This window comes from Numenius arquata, chromosome W (assembly GCF_964106895.1).
Source record: "Numenius arquata chromosome W, bNumArq3.hap1.1, whole genome shotgun sequence".
NCBI classification, from domain to species: domain Eukaryota; kingdom Metazoa; phylum Chordata; class Aves; order Charadriiformes; family Scolopacidae; genus Numenius; species Numenius arquata.
In genome coordinates this window covers 8209104-8229678 of record NC_133615.1, presented here as the reverse complement: position 1 = coordinate 8229678, position 20575 = coordinate 8209104, and the positions used below count along the sequence as shown (strand labels likewise).

Below are 20575 nucleotides of genomic sequence, written 5' to 3'. Positions count from 1 at the left end.
AGCAATGTGCCCTTGTGGCCAGGAAGGCCAATGGCATCCTGGGGTGCATCAGGAAGAGAGTGTGGCCAGCAGGTGGAGGGAGGTTATCCTGCCCCTCTACTCTGCCCTGGTGAGGCCCCATCTGGAGTACTGTGTCTGATTCTGGGCTCCCCAGTTCAAGAAGGACAGGCAACTGCTGGAGAGGGTACAGCAGAGGGCTACAAAGATGATTAGGGGCCTGGAGCATCTCTCTTGCGAGGAAAGGCTGAGGGACTTGGGTCTTTTTAGTCTGGAGAAGAGAAGACTGAGGGGGGATCTGATCAACGCCTATAAATACTTAAAGGGTGGGTGTCAAGAGGAAGGGGCCAGTCTTTTTTCAGTGGTTCCCAGTGACAGGACAAGAGGGAACGTGCACAAACTTGAACATAGGAAGCTCCATCTAAACATGAGGAGGAACTTCTCCACTTTGAGGGTGGCAGAGCACTGGAACAGGCTGCCCAGAGAGGTGGTGGAGTCTCCGTCTCTGGAGACATTCAAAACCCACCTGGACACATTCCTGTGCAACCTGCTCTAGGTGGACCTGCTCTGGCAGGGGGGGTTGGACTAGATGATCTCCAGAGGTCCCTTCCAACCCCCTATCCTTCTGTGATTCTGTGAAACGGTCCTCAGGGACAAGGGGGCAGAACAAAGCTAGCAGATCTTTAAGGAAGGTTTCCATAGAGCACAAGAGCTCTTGATCCCCAGGTGTAAGAAATCAAGCAAGAAAGGGAAGAGACCAGCATGGCTGAGTCATGACCTGCTGGTCAAACTAAAAGCCAAGAAGGAACTGCACAGGCAGTTCAGGCAGGATCAGATATCCTGGGAAGAATATAGGGATGCTGCCTGGTTATGTAGGGACGAGGTCAGGAAGGCCAAGGCACAGCTGGTGATGAACCTGGCAAGGGATGCTAAGAATAACAAGAAGGGCTTCTACAGGTATGTCAACCAGAAAAGGAAGGTTAAAGAAAGCGTGCCCCCCATGACGAGCAAGAATGGCAAACTGGTAACAACAGACAAGGAGAAGGATGAGGTTCTCAACAACCTTTTTGCCTTGGTCATCACTGCCAACCCCTCTCCTCACACCTCCAGAGTTGAAAGACCATGCAAAACCAGGGGCTATGAGAATGAAGAACCGCCCACTGTAGGAGAAGACCAGGTTCGAGACCTTCTAAGGAACCTGAAGGTACATAAGTCCATGGGACCTGATGAAATCCATCCACGGGTCCTGAGGGAATCATGGAATTGTCAGAGTTGGAAGGGACCTCTAGAGATCATCTAGTCCAACTCCCCTGCTAAAGCAGGATGGCCTAGAGCACATTACTCAGGACTGCATCCAGGCGGGTCTGCTGGAGATCTCCAGAGAAGGGGACCCCACAACCTCCCAGGGCAGCCTGTTCCAGGGCTCTGTCACCCTCACCGGAAAGAAGTTCTTCCTCATATTTGAGTGGAACCTCCTATGTTCCAGCTTGTGCCTGTTGCCCCTCGTCCTGTCACTGGGAACCACTGAAGAGAGTTGTCCCGGTTTGAAGTAAAACCAAACCAATTTTCTGTTCTGTAACTTTACATCCTAGCTCGGCCTCCTCTAACTCTCTGAAGTTAACGGCATATTGTGGAGAAAACTGCTCGTTCTCAGAATGATCAGCCCAATGTTTGTGCTCCATGCACAACGGTGTGCAGAGAGGCCCTTGCTTATACTTATTGCCATAACAACCAAGGGCAGCCAATTTTGTTATTTGCCCCCTTAGAGGGTCAGAAATGGAAAAAACGTAGAGGGGTCACATCAGTGGAGAGGAGTGGACAGGACAGGTGACCCAAACCTGACCAACTGGGGTATTCCATCCCATCTGCCCCATGCTCAGTATAAAGGCTGAGGGATCAAAGGGTCAACCCCTCTTTCTTCAATGGCTGACATCCAGAGACTCTGTCTGTTCATCTGCCTTTGATCCCAATCCGTGTGTTCCTGACTCCAGAGCTGGAATCCAGCTCCCATCTGTCGCTGAGTCCAGTCTGGGACTTCCCCAGTGCCTGCCGGTGACATGACTCTCATCCTGGGAGCTTGATACCATTTTGTATATATTGTATCTATTTCATTATTTTCTTCTTTATTTTTATTTTAATATTAATTCTTCATTAAAGTAGTTTAGTTCATTCTAAACTTCTGAATCTCCTTATCTCTTTCTCCTCCTCTCTCCTCTTTTGGGGGGGGGAGAAGGGGGGGGAAGGGCCATCTGTCGGTCTGGTTTTGGTAAATTAGGCCGAAATCAAGACAAGAGTCCGGCTCCATCCTCCTTCAACCCATCCTTTAGATACTTACAAGCATTAATAAGGTCTCCCCTCAGCCTTCTGTTCTCCAGGCTAAAGAGTCCCAGCTCTCTCAGACATTCCTCATAAGAGAGATGCTCCAATCCCTTAATCATCTTTGTCGCCCTACGCCAGACTCTCTCCAGTAGTTCCCTGTCTCTCTTGAACTGGGGAGCCCAGAACTGGATGCAGTATTCCAGTTGTGGCCTCACCAGTGCTGAATTAGAGAGGGAGAATGACCTCCCTCGACCTACTGGCCACACTCTTCCCTATGCAGCCCAGTATTCCATTGGCCCTCTTGGCAACAAGGGCACATTGCTGGCTCATGGATAGTTTGCTATCCACCAGGACCCCCAGATCCTTCTCCTCAGAAGTGCTTTCCAGAAGATCCACCCCTAACCTATATTGGTGCCTGGCATTCTTCCTCCCCAGGTGCAGGACCCTACACTTGCCCTTGTTGAACCTCATTAGGTTCTTCTCTGCCCAGCTCTCCAGCCTGTCCAGGTCACGCTGGATGGTGGCACAGCCCTCTGGAGTGTCGGCCAGCCCTCCCAGTTTGGTATCATCAGCAAACTTGCTGAGGATACACTCTGTCCCCTCCTCCAGGTCATTGATGAATATGTTGAACAGGACTGGGCTGAGTATTGACCCCTGGGGGACACCACAGGTTACAGGCCTCCAACTTGACCCTGCTCCATTAATCACAACCATCTGAGTCCTGTCACACAGCCAGCTCTCAGTCCACCTCACTGCCCCCTCGTCTAGCCCACACTTCCTTAATTTCCTAATGAGGATGTTATGGGAGACTGTGTCAAAAGCCTTGCTGAAGTCAAGGTAGATGACATCTGCTGCTCTCCCCTCATCCAGCCAACCAGTTATAACATCATAGAAGGCTATCAGATTGGTCAAGCATGATTTACCCTTGGTAAATCCGTGTTGACCACTTCCAATAACTTCCTGTTCTTTAAGATGTTTTGAGATGACATCCAGAACGAGTCGCTCCATTACATTCCCAGGGACAGCGGTGAGACTAATTGGCCTGTAGTTCCCTGGGTCCTCCTTCTTGCCCTTTTTGAAGACTCGAGTGATGTTTGCCTTTCTCCAGTCCTCAGGCACCTCTCCTGTTCTCCATGACCTTTCAAAGATAATGGAGAGTGGCCCAGCAATAACATCTGCCAGTTCTCTCAGCACTTGCAGGTGCATCCCTTCAGGGCCCATGGACTTATGGTTGTCTAGTTTGGCCAAGCGGTCTCTAACCCAGTCCTCCTCTACAGAGGGAAAATCTTCCTCTCTCCAGACCCTCCCCCTTGTCTCCAGGGTCTGGGATTCATGAGGGACAGTTTTAGCAGGGAAGACCAAAGCAAAGAAGGCATTCAGTAACTCTGCCTTCTCTGTGTCTTCCACCACTAAGGCACCCACCTCATTCTTCAGTGGGCCTACATTTTCCCTAGCCTTCCTTTTTCTATCGATATACTGAAAGAACCTCTTCTTGTTACCTTTAACCGTAGTGGCCAAGTTCAGTTCTGCTTGAGCTTTGGCCCTTCTAATTTTCCCCCTGCATAGCTTCACTTTGTCTTGGTATTGCTCATAAGTTCCAACCCCCTTTTCCAGAGATAGTAAACTTTCCTTTTGTTCCTGAGGTCCAGCCAAATCTCTCTATTTAGCCAGGCTGGTCTTCTTCCCTGTTGGCTTTTTTTTGGGACCTGGGGATGGCCTTCTCCTGTGCTTTTGAGAGTTCCTCCTTGAAGTATGACCAGCCTTCCTGGGCACCTATGCCCTTCAGGACTGTCTCCCAAGGGACACTCTCAACCATGCTCCTAAGCATGAGCTCTCACGGCAAGTGCAGGGCAGCCGAGGGATCAGGGCCAGCCAGCATGTGTTTATGAAAGGGAGGTCCTGCTTAACCAACCTGATCTCTTTCTATGACCATGTGACCCGCCTTCTCGATGCAGGGAAGGCTGTAGATGTTGTCTACCTGGACTTTGGTAAGGCCTTTGACACCGTCCCCCACAGCGTTCTCCTGGAGAAGCTGGCGAATCATGGCATAGACAAGTGTACTCTTCACTGGGTAAAAAACTGGCTGGATGGCCGTGCCCAGAGAGTTGTGATTAATGGGGTGAAATCCAGTTGGTGGCCGGTCACCAGTGGTGTCCCTCAGGGCTCAGTTTTGGGGCCAGTCTTGTTTAATATCTTTATTGATGATCTGTATAAGGGGATTGAGCGCACCTGTGGGAGAATGGCTAGCTGAGAAGGGTCACGTAGACATGATCCAGCTGGCCGAGCAAAAGCTTGAGAAACATCGGATTCAGCCCCCGTAACTACTGGGCTGGCAAGGACACCTTGTCCTTGACTATAATTGTTGTATGATAACAGAGAGGTTGCAGCTGCTCAGGCATGGGAAAAGAGGATGAAAGTAACTGTAAAGAAGGAACCAAGGGTGGAGTTGATCTTTCTAAGAACTAACCAATCATGAGCTTAACTTTTGTAATATGTATGAGCTAATTATGTTAGGACATAAAAGGCAACTGTGTGAATCAATAAACGAAGCTTGCTGATCACTCATATTGAGTGGCCCTGTCTTCCCTCCGTCGCGACAAATGGCGCCCGAAACAGGGACCCTACAGAGGGCTGAACCTGCGAGCCACGGTCAACGGAGTCTCAGTGCTGGTCCTGTAAGCAGCGCAGGAGGCGAAAGGGATTAAAGGAAAAGGTCCCCGCGCCCAAGAGCGAAAGGGATTAAAGGAAAAGGTCCCCGCGCCCAGGAGCACCTATAGAGAGTGTCCTGCCGGCTACGCGCCGCCGAAGTCTGAAAGGCTGCAACAGCGCGCTGACGAAGGTATGAATAGACAAGCGGCGTATGATTTGCTCAAATGCTTTTTAGAAAAGCGGAGCATAGAAGGTTTACATTGTAAAAAGGAATTACCAGAGTTATTAGCTTATGGGGTAGCTAGAGGATTCTTTGCCAATCCCGATACAGTTTTTGAGGAAGAGGAGTGGCGGAGATATGGGGATAAATTATTTGATGAAGTAATAAGTGATGAGAAGTTAGCCAAGAAACTGATGAAGCCTTGGCGTGCAGTTACGAACGCTCTGGTGATGCATAAAGCAGAGCAGAGAGCTGCTGCTGCTGCGTCTGAAAGGTTAGGGGGATCAACTGGGACGGGTGCAACTGCCTCGCAACAAAAGCCAGCTACCCCTCCCTCGGGTTGCCCGTTGCCTCCCTCGGTTCGCACTATAGTCGTCCCTCAAGGGGTAGCGGGAGCGTGGGAGCACTCGGTCTTTGTTCCATCTCCTCCTGAGCCACCTGGAGATAGTGAGGACCCATCGGCCCCCCCAATGGAAACAGAAAAGGGAGAGAAGTCAGAAGAAAGTTATGCAGGGAAAAGAATGAGTCATAATCCCTCCACGGAGGGGCAGAGCATTACCACAGAAAGACAGAGGATGTGGCAGCAAATTGCAGAGGAGGCGATGGCCTCCGGAGATAGAGAATTTGCCTCGAGCATTGTACATGAGGCATTCCCGGTAACTTACCAGCCAAATGACCAAGGGCGAATAACTGCCACAATTCAGAACCTAGATTGGAAGTTATTAACTCAGTTGCGATCCACGGTGAGTGACTCAGGGATCAAAGGAGAGCCCACAAGGCAAATGCTAGACTTTATCTGGGGCACCAATATATTACTCCCGGGGGATGTACGTAGTATTATGAAGCTGATTTTGACACAACACCAGCAGCTGTTGTTTAATGCGCATTGGCAGGCTGCTTGTCAGCAATCAGTTGCCACAGTAAGGCAACCGGGAGATCCGTTACACGGAGTCACCCTTGATGAGCTATTGGGGGTGGGACCGTATCTGCGGCCAGAAGCACAGGCACTTATGGGACCGGATAAAGTAAAAGAATCAATGACATTGGCAAGACAGGCTTTTGATCGTCTTAAGGAACCTGGAGGTGTGCCTTCATATATGGGTATTAAGCAAGGAAGAGAGGAACCATTTGGCCTATTTATAGATCGAGTAGCAGACGCCATACAGGCGGCCGGGGTGCCCGACTATCTCAGAGGCACTATACTAAAGCAGTGTGCCATACAAAATAGTAATCCGGCCACACGCAACATCTTGGCTACATTGCCAGGGACATGGACTATCGAGGAAGGACTAGAAAGGATGGCTCAGGTACCGGTAGGGCCACAGGCAATGTTAGTTGAGGCAGTAAAGGAACTAGGGAATAGTTTAAAGGAACACGCGCAGGCTACGCAGAGTCAAGTTCTTGCAGCCCTTGCTCCTTTGCAAGCCTCCGTTCAACGATTAAATGCTAGTGAATCATCTCGCCCACGATGCTACCGTTGCGGCGCTGCTGGACACATCAGACGGAACTGCAACGCCGGCTCAGTATGGTGCAGAAACTGCCGGTCGGACAACCACAATGAGACTGCATGTCGCGCTTCTAAACCGGGAAACGGACGATTCAGCGGGAAAAGCCGCCCCGCGCCGACACAAAAAGCGGCTGCATATCCGGCAGCACTCAATCCCTTCAGCTCAGACCAGCCACAAGCGGAAGCCTCGGCTTGGACCTGGCAACAGCAGTAGATTGTACCCTGTTGGACTCAAAGCCTGTCCGGATTACCACTAGCACTCAAGGACCAATCTGTATCAATGGACAAGCTGTCGGAGCACTACTTATAGGCCGTTCATCGGCCACCATGCTGGGACTTAATGTGTTGGTGGGACTGATTGATAAAGATTACCACGGTGAGATCCAGATCATGGCCCACACGTTATTCCCACCGCTCTTCATCGCTAAAGGCACCAAGGTGGCGCAATTAATTCCCCTACCACATCTTGCGGGAGCCCTTCCACCGCTGCAAGAGCAGCCACGAGGGCAAGGAGCCTTTGGATCTACAGGACAAATGGCCCTACTAACTGTCGGCTTGCGCCAAAGGCCACAACGCCCGGTTGCTGTGCAATACGCCAACCTAACTATATCACTTGTTGCTCTTCTAGACACTGGCGCTGACATCTCCATAATCAGCACGCATAAGTGGCCGGCTCAATGGCCGACCTACGCGAGCAGCGCCACGGTCGCGGGAGTAGGAGGATTGACCCTTGCTCGCAAATCACCCCTTCTACGATGGACCATAGGGGACAAGGTACCATCTGGGTTCCCAGCCGTTGGGTAAGGCCCGCCATCGACCACCCTGAAGTCGCCGCTGAAGGTGACCCGACTAATCACCGTAAACCAACGGACTGAGACCGCTGCGCCTGAGTGTGAACCACGAGGTCGCAAAGACAGAAATTAATTGTACAGTCTGTGGGGTCTGTAACCCCTAGGTATTATGTGCATGCTATTTGCTTAGAAGTTGAAACAGAGAAAATGGTTAATTTAGGTATAGAAAGCTTTATAGTAGTTGCCTTAGTTGTAAGCATAAGAGCCATCCCATATAGCGAGATGTTTGACCCACGAGAAAATGTGTGGATAACTTTAGCTCGATCACTCAACACGACCAGCTTTTGTGCAAGCCTAGCAACACCCCGCTCCCCATTTACTACGTGCCTTATAGGGGTGCTCTTGGAGACTGGTTGGGTCTGTCCGGATGGCTGAGAAACCTTTTACAGACAGGATTGCTAATCTTAATCATTGTACTAATAGCATTGCTTTGTGTGAGTTGCGTGTTGTCTTGTATGAAAACCCTTGTGTTACGGATGTTTAACCAAGCCTGTGCCATTCAAAATAAAAACGGGGGAATTGTGGGAGAATGGCTAGCTGAGAAGGGTCACGTAGACATGATCCAGCTGGCCGAGCAAAAGCTTGAGAAACATCGGATTCAGCCCCCGTAACTGCTGGGCTGGCAAGGACACCTTGTCCTTGACTATAATTGTTGTATGATAACAGGGAGGTTGCAGCTGCTCAGGCATGGGAAAAGAGGATGAAAGTAACTGTAAAGAAGGAACCAAGGGCGGAGTTGATCTTTCTAACAACTAACCAATCATGAGCTTAACTTTTGTAATATGTATGAGCTAATTATGTTAGAACATAAAAGGCCACTGTGTGAATCAATAAACGAAGCTTGCTGATCACTCATATTGAGTGGCCCTGTCTTCCCTCCGTCGCGACATGCACCCTCAGTAAGTTTGCAGATGACACCAAGCTAGGTGGGAGTGTTGATCTGTTTGAGGGTCGGCAGGCTCTACAGAGGGACCTGGACAGGTTGGATCAATGGGTCAAGGCCAATGGGATGAGGTTTAATAAGGCCAAGTGCCGGGTCCTGCATTTCGGTCACAACAACCCCAGGCAACGCTACAGGCTCGGGGAAGAGTGGCTGGAAAGCTGCCCAGCAGAAAAGGACCTGGGGGTGTTGGTGGACAGCCGGCTGAACATGAGCCAGCAGTGTGCCCAGGTGGCCAAGAAGGCCAACGGCATCCTGGCCTGTATCAGGAATAGCGGGGCCAGCAGGAGGAGGGAAGTGATGGTGCCTCTGTACTCGGCCCTGGTGAGGCCTCACCTCGAGTGCTGTGTTCAGTTCTGGGCCCCTCACTACAGGAAGGACATTGAGCTGCTGGAGCGTGTCCGAGGAGAGCCACCAAGCTGGTGAGGGGGCTAGAGAACAAGTCATACGAGGAGAGGCTGAGGGAACTGGGCATGTTTAGTTTGGAGAAGAGGAGGCTGAGGGGAGACCTCATTGCCCTCTACAACTACCTGAAAGGAGGGTGTAGAGAGGTGGGTGTTGGCCTCTTCTCCCAAGGGAATAATGGCAGGACCAGAGGAAATGGTCTGAAGTTGGGGCAGGGGAGGTTTAGATTAGGTATTAGGAAGAATTACTTTACTGAGAGAGTGGTCAGGCACTGGAACAGCCTGCCCAGAGAGGTGGTGGAGTCGCCATCCCTGGAGGTATTTAAGAAACGTGTAGACATGGCACTTCAGGGCATGCTCTAGTGCCCAAGATTGTTGGGTTGGGTGTTTTGTTTTGTGTTTGGTGTTGTGTTGGTGTGTGGTTTGGTTTTGTTTGTTTGTTTGTTTTTTTGGTTTTGGTGTGGTTTTTTTGTTTGTTTTTTTTTTGTGTATGGTTGGACTCAATGATCTCAAAGGTCCCTTCCAACCGTGAAGATTCTGTGATTCTGTAAACAGGCCTAAGTCTGCCCTTTGGAAGTCCAAGGTGGCAGTTCTGCTGGCTCCCTTCCTTGCGTCTCCAAGAATTGAAAACTCTATCATTTCGTGATCACTCTGCCCAAGACTACCTCCAGTCTTTACATCCGCCAACAGACCTTCTCTGTTAACAAGCAGCAGGTCAAGTAGGGCGCTTTCCCTGGTTGGCTCCCTCACCAGCTGTGTTAAGAAGTTGTCTTCCACACACTCTAGGAACCTCCGGGACTGTTCCCTCTCTGCTGTGTTATATTTCCAGCAGACATCTGGGAAGTTGAAGTCCCCCACGAGAACAAGGGCGAGTGATAGTGAGAGCTCTGACAGCTGCTTATAGAATATTTCATCAGCCTCTACATCCTGGTTGGGGGGGTCTATAACAAACTCCCACCATGATGTCTGCCTTCTTGGCCTTCCCCTTGATTCTTACCCATGAACACTCAACACTGTCATTCACATTGTTAAGGTCTAGGCATTCAAATCTGTCCCTAACATAGAGGGCCACCCCACCACCTCTCCTTCCTTGCCTATTCCTTCTGAAAAGTTGGTAGCCATCGATCGCAGCACTCCAGTTGTGTGAGTCTTCCCACCACATTTCTGTGATGGCAACTAGATCATAGTTTTCTTGCTGTACAATGGCCTCCAGCTCCTCCTGTTTGTTGCCCATGCTGCGTGCATTCGTGTAGATGCACTTTAGCTGGGCTAATTGTCCTGCCACTTTTGGGGGGGGATGAGCCCTAATTCCCACCTGACCGTGCTCAGACCCTTGTGTAGTTGCCATCCTTGGCCCTTTACCCCTAGGCTCATTAATAGTGGGCCTGGTTTTATCCCCTTCCCCCTTCGATTCTAGTTTAAAGCCCTGTCCATGAGCCTTGCTAACTCTTGGCCTAGTACCCTTTTCCCCTTTCGAGATAGGATTTTCCCATCCTTTGCGAGCAGGCCTGGTGTCCTGTAAATCAAACTGTGATCAGAGAACCCAAAGCCCTGCTGGTAGCACCAGTTTTGGAGCCAGGCATTGATCTGTCTGGTCTTCTTCTTAATCCAATAGCGGATGAAGTTGCCAAGCCGCTTTTCATTATATTCGAAGTCGTGGCAGTCCGGTGAAGTTCCCACGAACTGGAAAAGGGGATAGTCCCATTCTCAAAAAGGGAAAAAAGGAAGACCCAGGGAACTACAGGCCGGTCAGTCTCACCTCTGTGCCCAGCAAGATCATGGAGCAGATCCTCCTGGAATCTCTGGTAAGGTACATGGAAAATAAGGAGGCGATTGGTGACAGCCAACATGGCTGCACCAAGGGCAAGTCAAGCCTGACAAATTTGGTGGCCTTCTATGATGGGGTTAAATCATTAGTAGACAAGGGGAGAGCAACAGATGTCATCTACCTTGACTTAGGCAAAGCATTTGACACTGTCCAGCATGGCATCCTGGTCTCTAAACTGGAGAGACATGGATTTGATGTATGGACCACTCGTTGGATCAGGAACTGGCTGGATGGCTGCACTCAAAGGGTTGCGGTCAACGGCTTAATGTCCAAGTGGAAGCCAGTGATGAGTGGCATCCCTCAGGGATCAGTACTGGGACCAGTGCTGTTCAACATCTTTGTGGGAGACATGGACAGTGGGATAGAGTGCACCCTCAGCAAGTTTGCTGACGACACCAAGCTGTGCGGTGTGGTCGACACGCTGGAGGGAAGGGATGCCATCCAGAGGGACCTGGACAGGCTTGAGAAGTGGGCCTGTGTGAACCTCATGAAGTTCAACCAAGCCAAGTGCAAGGTCCTGCACCTGGGTCACAGCAATCCCAGGCACAAATACAGGTTGGGCGGAGAATGGCTGGAGGGCAGCCCTGAGGAGAAGGACTTTGGGGTGTTGGTGGATGAGAAGCTCAACATGAGCCAGCAGTGTGCGCTTACAGCCCAGAAGGCCAACCATATCCTGGGCTGCATCAAGAGAAGTGTGGCCAGAAGGTCGAGGGAGGTGATTCTACCCCTCTACTCTGCTCTGGTGAGACCCCACCTGGAATACTGTGTCCAGCTTTGGAGTCCTCAGCACAGGAAGGACATAGACCTGTTGGAATGGGTCCAGCGGAGGGCCAAGAAGATGATCAGAGGGATGGAGCACCTCTCCTATGAAGACAGGCTGAGAGAGCTGGGGTTGTTCAGCCTGGAGAAGAGAAGGCTCCAGGGAGACCTTATAGCAGCCTTCCAATATCTGAAGGGAGCCTACAGGAGAGCCGGAGAGGGACTCTTTGTCAGGGAGTGTAGCAATAGAACGAGGGGTAATGGTTTTAAACTGAAAGAGGGGAGATTTAGATTAGATACCAGAAAGAAATTCTTTACTGTGAGGGTGGTGAGGCACTGGAACAGGTTGCCCAGGGAAGTTGTGGCTGCCCCATCCCTGGAGGTGTTCAAGACCAGGCTGGATGGGGCTTTGAGCAACCTGGTCTAGTGGGAGGTGTCCCTGCCCATGGTGGGGGGGTTGGAACTCGATGATCATTAAGGTCCCTTCCAACTCTAACCATTCTATAATTCTATGAAAGTGCATCTAAACTTTCCTATTATTCCTAATTATAGTAAAAAAAGTAAATAGGATTTATGCTTTGCAGCATTCATGATACCAATAATTAAAAAACTACATACATTAACTAAAGAATTAAAAAAAAAGTCTAACCAAGTTATCATCTGAACCCACTATTGATTTTTTGAACCTACTTCAGCAAAAAAGTTTGCCTAGAAGTATGTTTTGAGTATATTTAATAACAATCCAAACCTCAAAGATAATTACTTATGGCAATGTCACAATAATATTCAAGTTCTAGGTGCAGCAAGTTTTTCTACACATTGACAGTCAAAACTAAAAAAAAAAAAATCTAGATAATGTGAAATATTCAAAGACGTATTTTTAAGGTGTTAAAGTAGTACACAGACTATGTATAATGACAGGAGTTTGAATTGTGCCACCCACCTGTCTGGTAGTATGATTCAGCTGCTGAAGGTTGAGGCTGGGCAGCAGCAGCCACAGCAGTCGCTGTTGGTTGTTGATAGTATTGTTTGCTGTCATAAGCTACAGCTGGGGCAGTGGATCGAACATAAGAATAGGAATCCTAAAAATTCAAAAAAGAAAAACCAGCAAATTTCTCCTTAAGTATATATCTGGAGTAATAGAAATCATTTGCAGAGTCAAAGAATTTTCTTCTACTAAAGCAGAATTAAAAAAAAAATTACAGATATGCTATATACTAATATATGCATTAAAGAAATTAAGTTTACAGACACTTCAGGCCTGAAGACAACCCTGATGGTCTTTTCCAGACTTAATATAAGAATTAACCTCATGCTATTAAATCACTTTCCCTTACAAATTATTTTTGTTACCAAAAAGCAACTATTCTCACTAGTTTTTCATAATGACTGTATCAGATTACATTCCTGTAAAATATGAAGGAAAAAACCACCACATATCTCTACAAACCACAATAAATTCACAAGTTTACAAACATGACCCTTTACTGTCTTTAAAAATCCCATCATCAATACTTTTCCTGGTTATATTTTTGGAGTATGAAAGTGATACTTTTAAAGCCTTCTTTACTTTTTGGTGTATTGATTATTCCACTGGAGAACCATATTTAGCTTATAAGGGCAAGGCAAGTAGCCCATTTGAAGCCTCCAGAACTCAGGAGATGGTTAGTAAGCTTAGAAGGGGAGGGCTTGGAAGACACTATATGCACATACGTATTTTCTCCCATCCTCATCATATTTATGGTAAAGCATGAAGAGTTGATCAACAGCAAGGCACAAAATACATTAGCTGAAATGTACTAATGTATACAATTTATTTTTATTTCAAAGAAATATAACAATAAAATCTCTTTTCCATCCAATCTATGTAAAGTAGAATTATTTTTCTTTAGTTTAGGGGACTCTTCTGTCTGAATGCATCTAGTAACTGACTAGTTTAATGACCTCGTAATTATGAGTAAACATGCTACTGAAAAGACTCCTACATTTCGATTTGTTACAAATTACAAAAGCCGTACAAAGGACTTTATAACATACAGCAACAGTGGAGTCCTTTTCAACAAACAAAAATACTAATTAGAATCTAGATAATGTCTTGATAAGTTTAGGACTAAAAAGTTAAATAATTGTTACAAGGGACATACTATTTCAATGTCCGCTGTCTCATAGTAAATGCACATTTTAACTATGAGCCACGTCATAAGAGTTTGATAACTCTTGTGCATAAACACACCAGCCTAGAAATATCCACTGAAGACTAACAAATGCTAATGTAGCAAAAAAGCAGATAAAAATACAAATAAAGCTCACATTTCCAATGGGAAACTACCTGGCCACATAAAACCCTTCATCTTTCTGCATCTAAGCTGTCTGATTGAAAGCAGTGGACTAGGGTTACTGACATGCATATACACTTGCATTGTGTGAATCTAGACAGACAGGAAAAACTGCAACTTCTCACTCTTTCTTAAAAACTGAACAGGAATAAACACTTATTTTAGATAAGTCCCTCTACAGACTGAAATCTTCCAACTGCAAAACTCTGATTTGTACTGCTAAGTTTCTTTATTCCTGAACTGAAGAGGAATACAAGTCACTGACAGGATGTTGTTTCATATTATGTTTAAGCCAGCATAAGAATGAGAAGTCTGAAGTCCCATCACATCTCTCCTCACAGCCCTACACGATCCTACCTCCATCTCTTGCATTGGCATCACAACTGTGCAGAACCAAAGAAATCCTGCAGAAGCCTGTCAAACCCGTGGAAACCTGCTGCTTCTTTTTTGGTTGGATAGTTTTCTGTGGAATCCTTATCCTGAACTGACCCACCCAAATGTTGACAACTGCTAGATTCAATGCAAGGAAGTGTCAGCAAAGGTCAGAGCAAGATGAAAACAGACAACAGCTCCCTTTTGCAGAAGCCTGTAGCCGCACAAGCTTAGGCAGTGGTCTCACAAAGGGTACCCAAAACCTACCCAAAGGGTAGTTCCTCTCCTAGGGTAATTTTCTATCCTCTTACATCTGGTACTAGAGCTCCTGTGGCACCCAGGAATCCATCAAGGGAACTATTTCTATCTCTTGCTGAAAAGTTTTATTGGAACAGTTTTTTCATCTAAATCAGTTCCATGACATAGTTTACCGCATGCCACTTGAACATTTAGGCTAGCTGAAACAAGTATTTCAGCAGTAGTTCCCAAAATCATTTGAACATAAATGTCAATTCATTGCTTATTGTGCGAATGTTTAAATCTTAGCTCCTGCAGTACTACTGCTGATAATCCTCTATATGCGCCATATGAGACTGCAGCCACTTCACATTCTATCAGTTTTAGCTACTAAGTAATTTGAGTTGCATTCAAACTGTGATTCATGGAAGAAAAAAAAATACAAATATCATCCCATTCTCTTATCCAAACAGGCCTCCTCCTTTTAACATATCATTTAAAAATCACATAAGTGATTTTTTTTTTTTAAAAACGCACCTGGTAATTCTGCGTAGTGACAGGCGGTGGTGGTGGTGGTGCTTCTTGTTGCCTCTGTGTATAACCATAATCTGTAGCTGTGTGCGCTGTGGGATAGCCTCCATAAGCAGCAGCTGTTGCAGCAGCTGCAACAGCTACTGGAGCAGGCCTGGCTACTGCAACTGTAGCTGCTGCTGGAGCATAGGCTGCAGTAACGGTGTGCGCAGCGACTGGTGCCTGGTGGACAGTGTAGCTAGCAACTGTAGTTGGATGGGAATAGGCTACACCTGAAGCTGGCTGCTGGCTATATTGGAAAAAGACAGTAAGTAAATAATTAGATTAATTCAACATAGTAAGCTAATGTCTAAACATTTAAAAAATACCAGATTTTATTAATACTTGTCTGTTCTACAAACAGATCTGAAGCAGCTATCATACACTTTAATGGCTTTTATTACCTCTCTTCCACCCCCATTAAAAAGGCTGTGGATATAGACATATCATGCAGGTGATGACTTTCTTCTTTGCAAGGGTGGGGGTGTTCCACTGCTTGAAAAGAACCCAGGTCTTTCATTCAAAATAATATAGAAGTCTTACACTGTTAGCTTTTCATGACCGATAAGTTTATGTGTTTTAGTAGTTCTTCAATAAAACTGACATACCTGTCAAATTAAGAAAAATACTACTTTTCTGTGAAAGCTCATTACTGACCTGCACTTGCATGATGTTTTTCAGTAAATCATATTAAAGTAATGGGTTTTTAAAGACTTCTGTGAAAATTAGCTCAGAACTCAGCTGAGAAAATTAGCTCAGAAGGCAGACACTTTAAATACACATCTCTGATAAGGGACTTTTCCCATAAAAATTTAGAACTATAAAAGCTAGCTCCACTCACTCATACAGAAGTCCACTGCCTCACAACATGAAGCATCAAAAGAACAGTCAGATCAAGCAAGAAGACTGCTACCAGAGCTCTGGCAATCTTCCAGGCACATGCTGAGACTAACCTGCTTCTCTTAAATTTGCAGGTAGGACATTAATATGTGGCTATTTACTAAGAATGAGTAAATATTAACAGTGGAAATAAAAAATTATGGCTTCAAAGGCTTAATTATGTGAACCGAAACTAATATTATTGTCCTATATTGAACTATAACTGTGCATTATGATTAAAAGCCTACAACAGTTATTTTTATTTTTAAACAAATAAAGTGAACAGGGCAAAATATCACTATCTAGAACAATTATATGAAACGGGGATTGAGTGATTATTCTGAAATTTTTAGTACACTTCCTGCACTGCTTTTCAATAATATTTAAAAATATCTATAGGGTTTCACATCTCCATAGCACTATTAAAAGATAATTCAAAACCAATTCCATGCCTATCAAGGAGGTAGTATCCCCTATTTTTTAGAAGAAAACAGAAAAATGATATCTCACTCAAAGCAAACATACTCAGTAGCAAAGTGGAATTGCAGCACGGTTATGCTCAAAACCAAAAGGAAAAAGAAGTTACAGCATTTTTTCCCTAAAGACTGCAATATTCTCTCTGACATAACTACCAGAAACAAAGCACCTTTTAACTATAAATACTATTATTTTTGCAAAAGACATTTCCATAACTCCCTTGTCTTTATTTTATAAAAATGTTATTATTTTTTTAAGATAAACTGATTTTGTCATTTTAATTACAGCAGAACCCATTAACTTCAATATATTAAAAAAAACCCAACACATTCTTATAGCAGAAACACACAGAGAAAATGTTATTATTGGACTTATATGCTTGGAGTCCACCTTCTTCCCATCTTAGGCTCCTGATTGCTTAAAAGAACACTTACATTCCATCCAAATTTAATTCAGTTGTGAGCTGTACTCACAATTATTCTTCATTTTATTTTCAGCTTCTTAGCATAACAGTGGAAGGAAAAAGACCTGAACCACCCTGGTGTAGCTCCCACCACAGCTTGAAACAATTCCTCCTACTTGATGTATATAGGCAGTTTCTGTTTTGTCAGTTTAAGGTGAGAAATCAGACACCACCAGAAAATTCAAGATGACTATTTTATGATGGTAAAAGTGAATGACAACCTATAAAATTACGCTGCATTATCTACATATCTAACAGTACAGAAGTGTAAAATATTCAAAATTTCTGAGGTAATTCACATTATCATATGTATCTACTAAAAATATATGAAATTGAGAAAACAGGCAGCAGACTATTTAACTCAGACTGCACTTGAACACATCAACAGTCTAATAGTGCCAACAAGGAAAAGTCTTGCTCCATCCTGTCCCCTCTCCCCATATACCAAACCTGGCTATGCCATCCTATTCTATCCCTAGTGCTAGTTCTACTACTTGTCAAGCTATTCAGTGCACTGATTTAATTCCTTAATCTAGCAGAAAACTATGAGAACTTTTTTTTTTTCTGGGCTCATTTTCTAACATGAGAGAAATGTTAGAAACATTGGCGCTCACAAAACAGTCTGCTGAGTGCCAGAACCCACAGAAGTTATACATATGGAAGCGGCGGGGGTGGGGGTGGAAATGGGAGGGAGAGAATGAACAGGGACCTACCTGTCCAGGAAGCATTAATTTGGCTCTTCAAGTTTCATGAAACCATGCCTAAGTTACTATTACAAAATACAATACAGTGTTCACAACACACTATGAGGTAACAGTATCAGTTTATCAAAGAAAATGCTTTTGTTCTCAGAATATATGATTAAAGCTTCCTGACAATTTTCAGTATTTATTACTGTGAAAAGACTGATCATTATGAGCAGGACTATTAACAAGATTCTGCTACAGACAGTTTCATTTCTTCTGTGCTACTTTTTTATCAAACTTCCTTATCATGGTATAGAATGAACAGCCCCAATCATTTGATTTCTAAGGCTAATATAGTTCTATGACCATGTTTACTTTAGCAAACCTGTTCCCCTTGCTTCTGCAACATCACGCAGAGCTAGTGATCAAGTTTGCAAGACTACAAGAAAAATATTCTAGAATTGACTGCTTCTTCCTTTTTAAAAGTTATGTTATACTATGTTACAGAAATTTTCTAAATTTATGATGTTTCTTTTTCGCCCCATGGTCTTACTGAGAACCTTTTAACATTAAGATGACCAGACACTTTCATGTAATTAATTTATATCAAAAGATTTTTGTGCCAATTTCATTTGACTTACAAGAGTTTTTAATCCTTGTTTGGTGATTAGTGTCTCATCACATTTGCTGAGATGAACTTAACTCCTCCCAGACTATTTTGCCAGACTCCCTATTCCACTGATCTGTCTTGCAGTTGTTCTTTGCACCTATCCTAGTATTATCTACTCTTCTTTCTTGACTACAGATGGCAAGAACTGTATGTATCATTTCAGATGACGTTTCAGCTGTGCTACCCACTCTGCTCCAGACTTTCTTTCCAGTCTAGCTTCCTCAGAACAGCTTCTTGTAGTTACCTGTGTATTGACACTATTTCCCTTGCATCAAATATCACAACACACCATACTAATATAAATACTAAGTAAGACTCAAGACCAATCCCTAGGGTACTCCACTGCAATTATTCCTATTTGATAATCACTCTTCTAATTCTACTAACCCCCTCTACCAGCTCCTTCTCTACAATTCTTTTACTAATCTCTACCTTAAGCAATAATTTTCCATACTGCACCACATCAAGTATTTCAACTTAGTCCCAAAAAATAAGATTCCAAAAGACTTAGGCACCTGATGAAGTTATTAGAGCACCAATGAAATACAGTATGTCAGCTGAGCTATGGTAAGAAACCACGTGTGTTCTTTACCACAACAAAGTAATTCAGTTTAGATTGATCCCCCAACACAGTGGGAAAAAGTTGAACCAAATTACAAGTGAACAGAGAAGCTAACTGATTGACCTGGTAACTTAGCGAGTTTTCTTTGTAGGACAATTCTTCTCTCCCCCAAAATAAATTCTAATATCCTTATTAGCATCTTTGAGTTCAAGGAATTCTAGCGCTCTTCATATGAAATGATATGCAGTCCAAGTGGCTTTACTAACTAGGTGAAGCCTAAAAATCACAGAATAATTTAGGCTGAAACAAAGATTTGGAGGTCATCTGTTCAAAGCCTGTGCTCAAAGCACAGCTAATTTTAAAGTTACATTAGGTTTCTCGGGGCTTCGTGTCCAGTCAGGTTCCAATCATCTCCAAGAATGAAGATTGCAAAACTGCTCTAGATGACCTCTTCCAGCCCAGCCTGAACACTTACATTTGGCTAAGTTGTATTAAAACACCAGCAACAAAAAGTCCACACCCTGACAGCGAGCTTTCAAAAAGAAGGTGTTAGCCATCACTACTCCACATTAGTTATTAAAATAACTAGATTAATTATTTCACATTGCTGTTAGTAATTTTTATTCCCCCTTACAAAAATCCAAATATTCAACAAGCAATTAAAAATCTTTTCTGAACTGCACAAAGATCTTCAACACGGAAACTGTAGCAGTGGTTTTTATGGGCTTCCAAAGTGAAAAAAGGTGGCAGCACACCTAAAATGATTTAAAGTCAGAAGCTGGCTAGGAGGAAGAAAGTGCTGATCAATAGCAATTAATGAAATATCGGTGTCCACTTAGCAAAACATTGTTCTCCAGAGTTCCAAAACCACACAGGTTTGTCTAATTTAAATAGCTATTTAATATAGATTTGCAAATGAGCAACATTCTTCCACAAAAAAAAACCCCAACCAACATAAATGAGAACTTGTATTATAATTAGATCTAAAATAGCAGAATCCTCACTTGCTAGTTACTTTTATATAGCGACACTGATGGAAGGTCTGGATTTCCTGTGATTTAGCAGCCCAAGAATGACAGAGAATTAAGAGCATTTGAATTTAAGAAACAAATACTAAATTATCTTCTGGAGAACACTTTGCTCTTGTCCTTTTTCATTTCCAGCTATTAGCCTTTTCTAGTAAAAAAAAGCGTTGAGGGCTTTTTTTTTTTTCAAAAAAAAAATATTGAAGGTAGAAGGCTTTATTTATTTATTGCATATTAACAATATCAAGAAAATGCAACACTGATATAACGCTATCTATTTTGCCAGGTAATAACTTCAGGTGACTTAAGATTGTAAGATTTTTTTATTTTCCACATTAGGATATTTGTGTAATAAGTCATGCATTAAGAAACTTAATAAGGTATCTGTAGCAATTATTGTCAGAGGAATACACTTTCAGAAAAACACAGTCTATTTCCATATAAGATATATAGCATGTAAAAGGTATATAGAGGAAAGCACATAAAAGATTCCCTATAAGCCTTGCTTTTCAGGGATCACACTGACTGATTTAATTTAAAAACAAAAAAGAATTGTAAATCATGTGCACATAAGACGAAGGAATATAAAAATGCTTATCTCCAGTGCATCTCTGTACTAACAACCAACACGCATTAACACTTCTGCTATTCCAGCTCCGTTTAGGGCAATGAACACTGAAAACTCTCTTCCTAGAGGCTAATTTTTTTTTTAATTTTCTGAAGAGTGCTATTTTGATGTAGAGTTGCGATCAGGACTAAAACCAATTTCGTCTCTACCCAAACTACCAGCTTCCTCAAAAATGACAACTTCTAAAACATATTTC

The 20575-nt window shown here is 44.3% G+C and overlaps 1 protein-coding gene and 1 non-coding gene across 2 annotated transcripts in view; both read right to left on the bottom strand.

Annotated features, from left to right (window-relative positions):
• LOC141476549 (zinc finger RNA-binding protein-like) overlaps positions 1-20575 on the bottom strand; it is a 73130-nt gene that overhangs the window by 37599 nt on the left and 14956 nt on the right. Inside the window, exons 3-4 of the mRNA XM_074165230.1 lie at positions 14957-15239; positions 12418-12556 (exon numbers count right to left, since the gene is read on the bottom strand). Of these exons, the coding sequence (XP_074021331.1) occupies positions 12418-12556; positions 14957-15239 (422 nt within the window). The remainder of the gene's footprint in view (positions 1-12417; positions 12557-14956; positions 15240-20575) is intronic.
• Positions 17795-17931, bottom strand: LOC141476823 (small nucleolar RNA SNORA66). Its single transcript, XR_012463682.1, has one exon. It is a non-coding gene; the product is annotated as a small nucleolar RNA SNORA66 (small nucleolar RNA).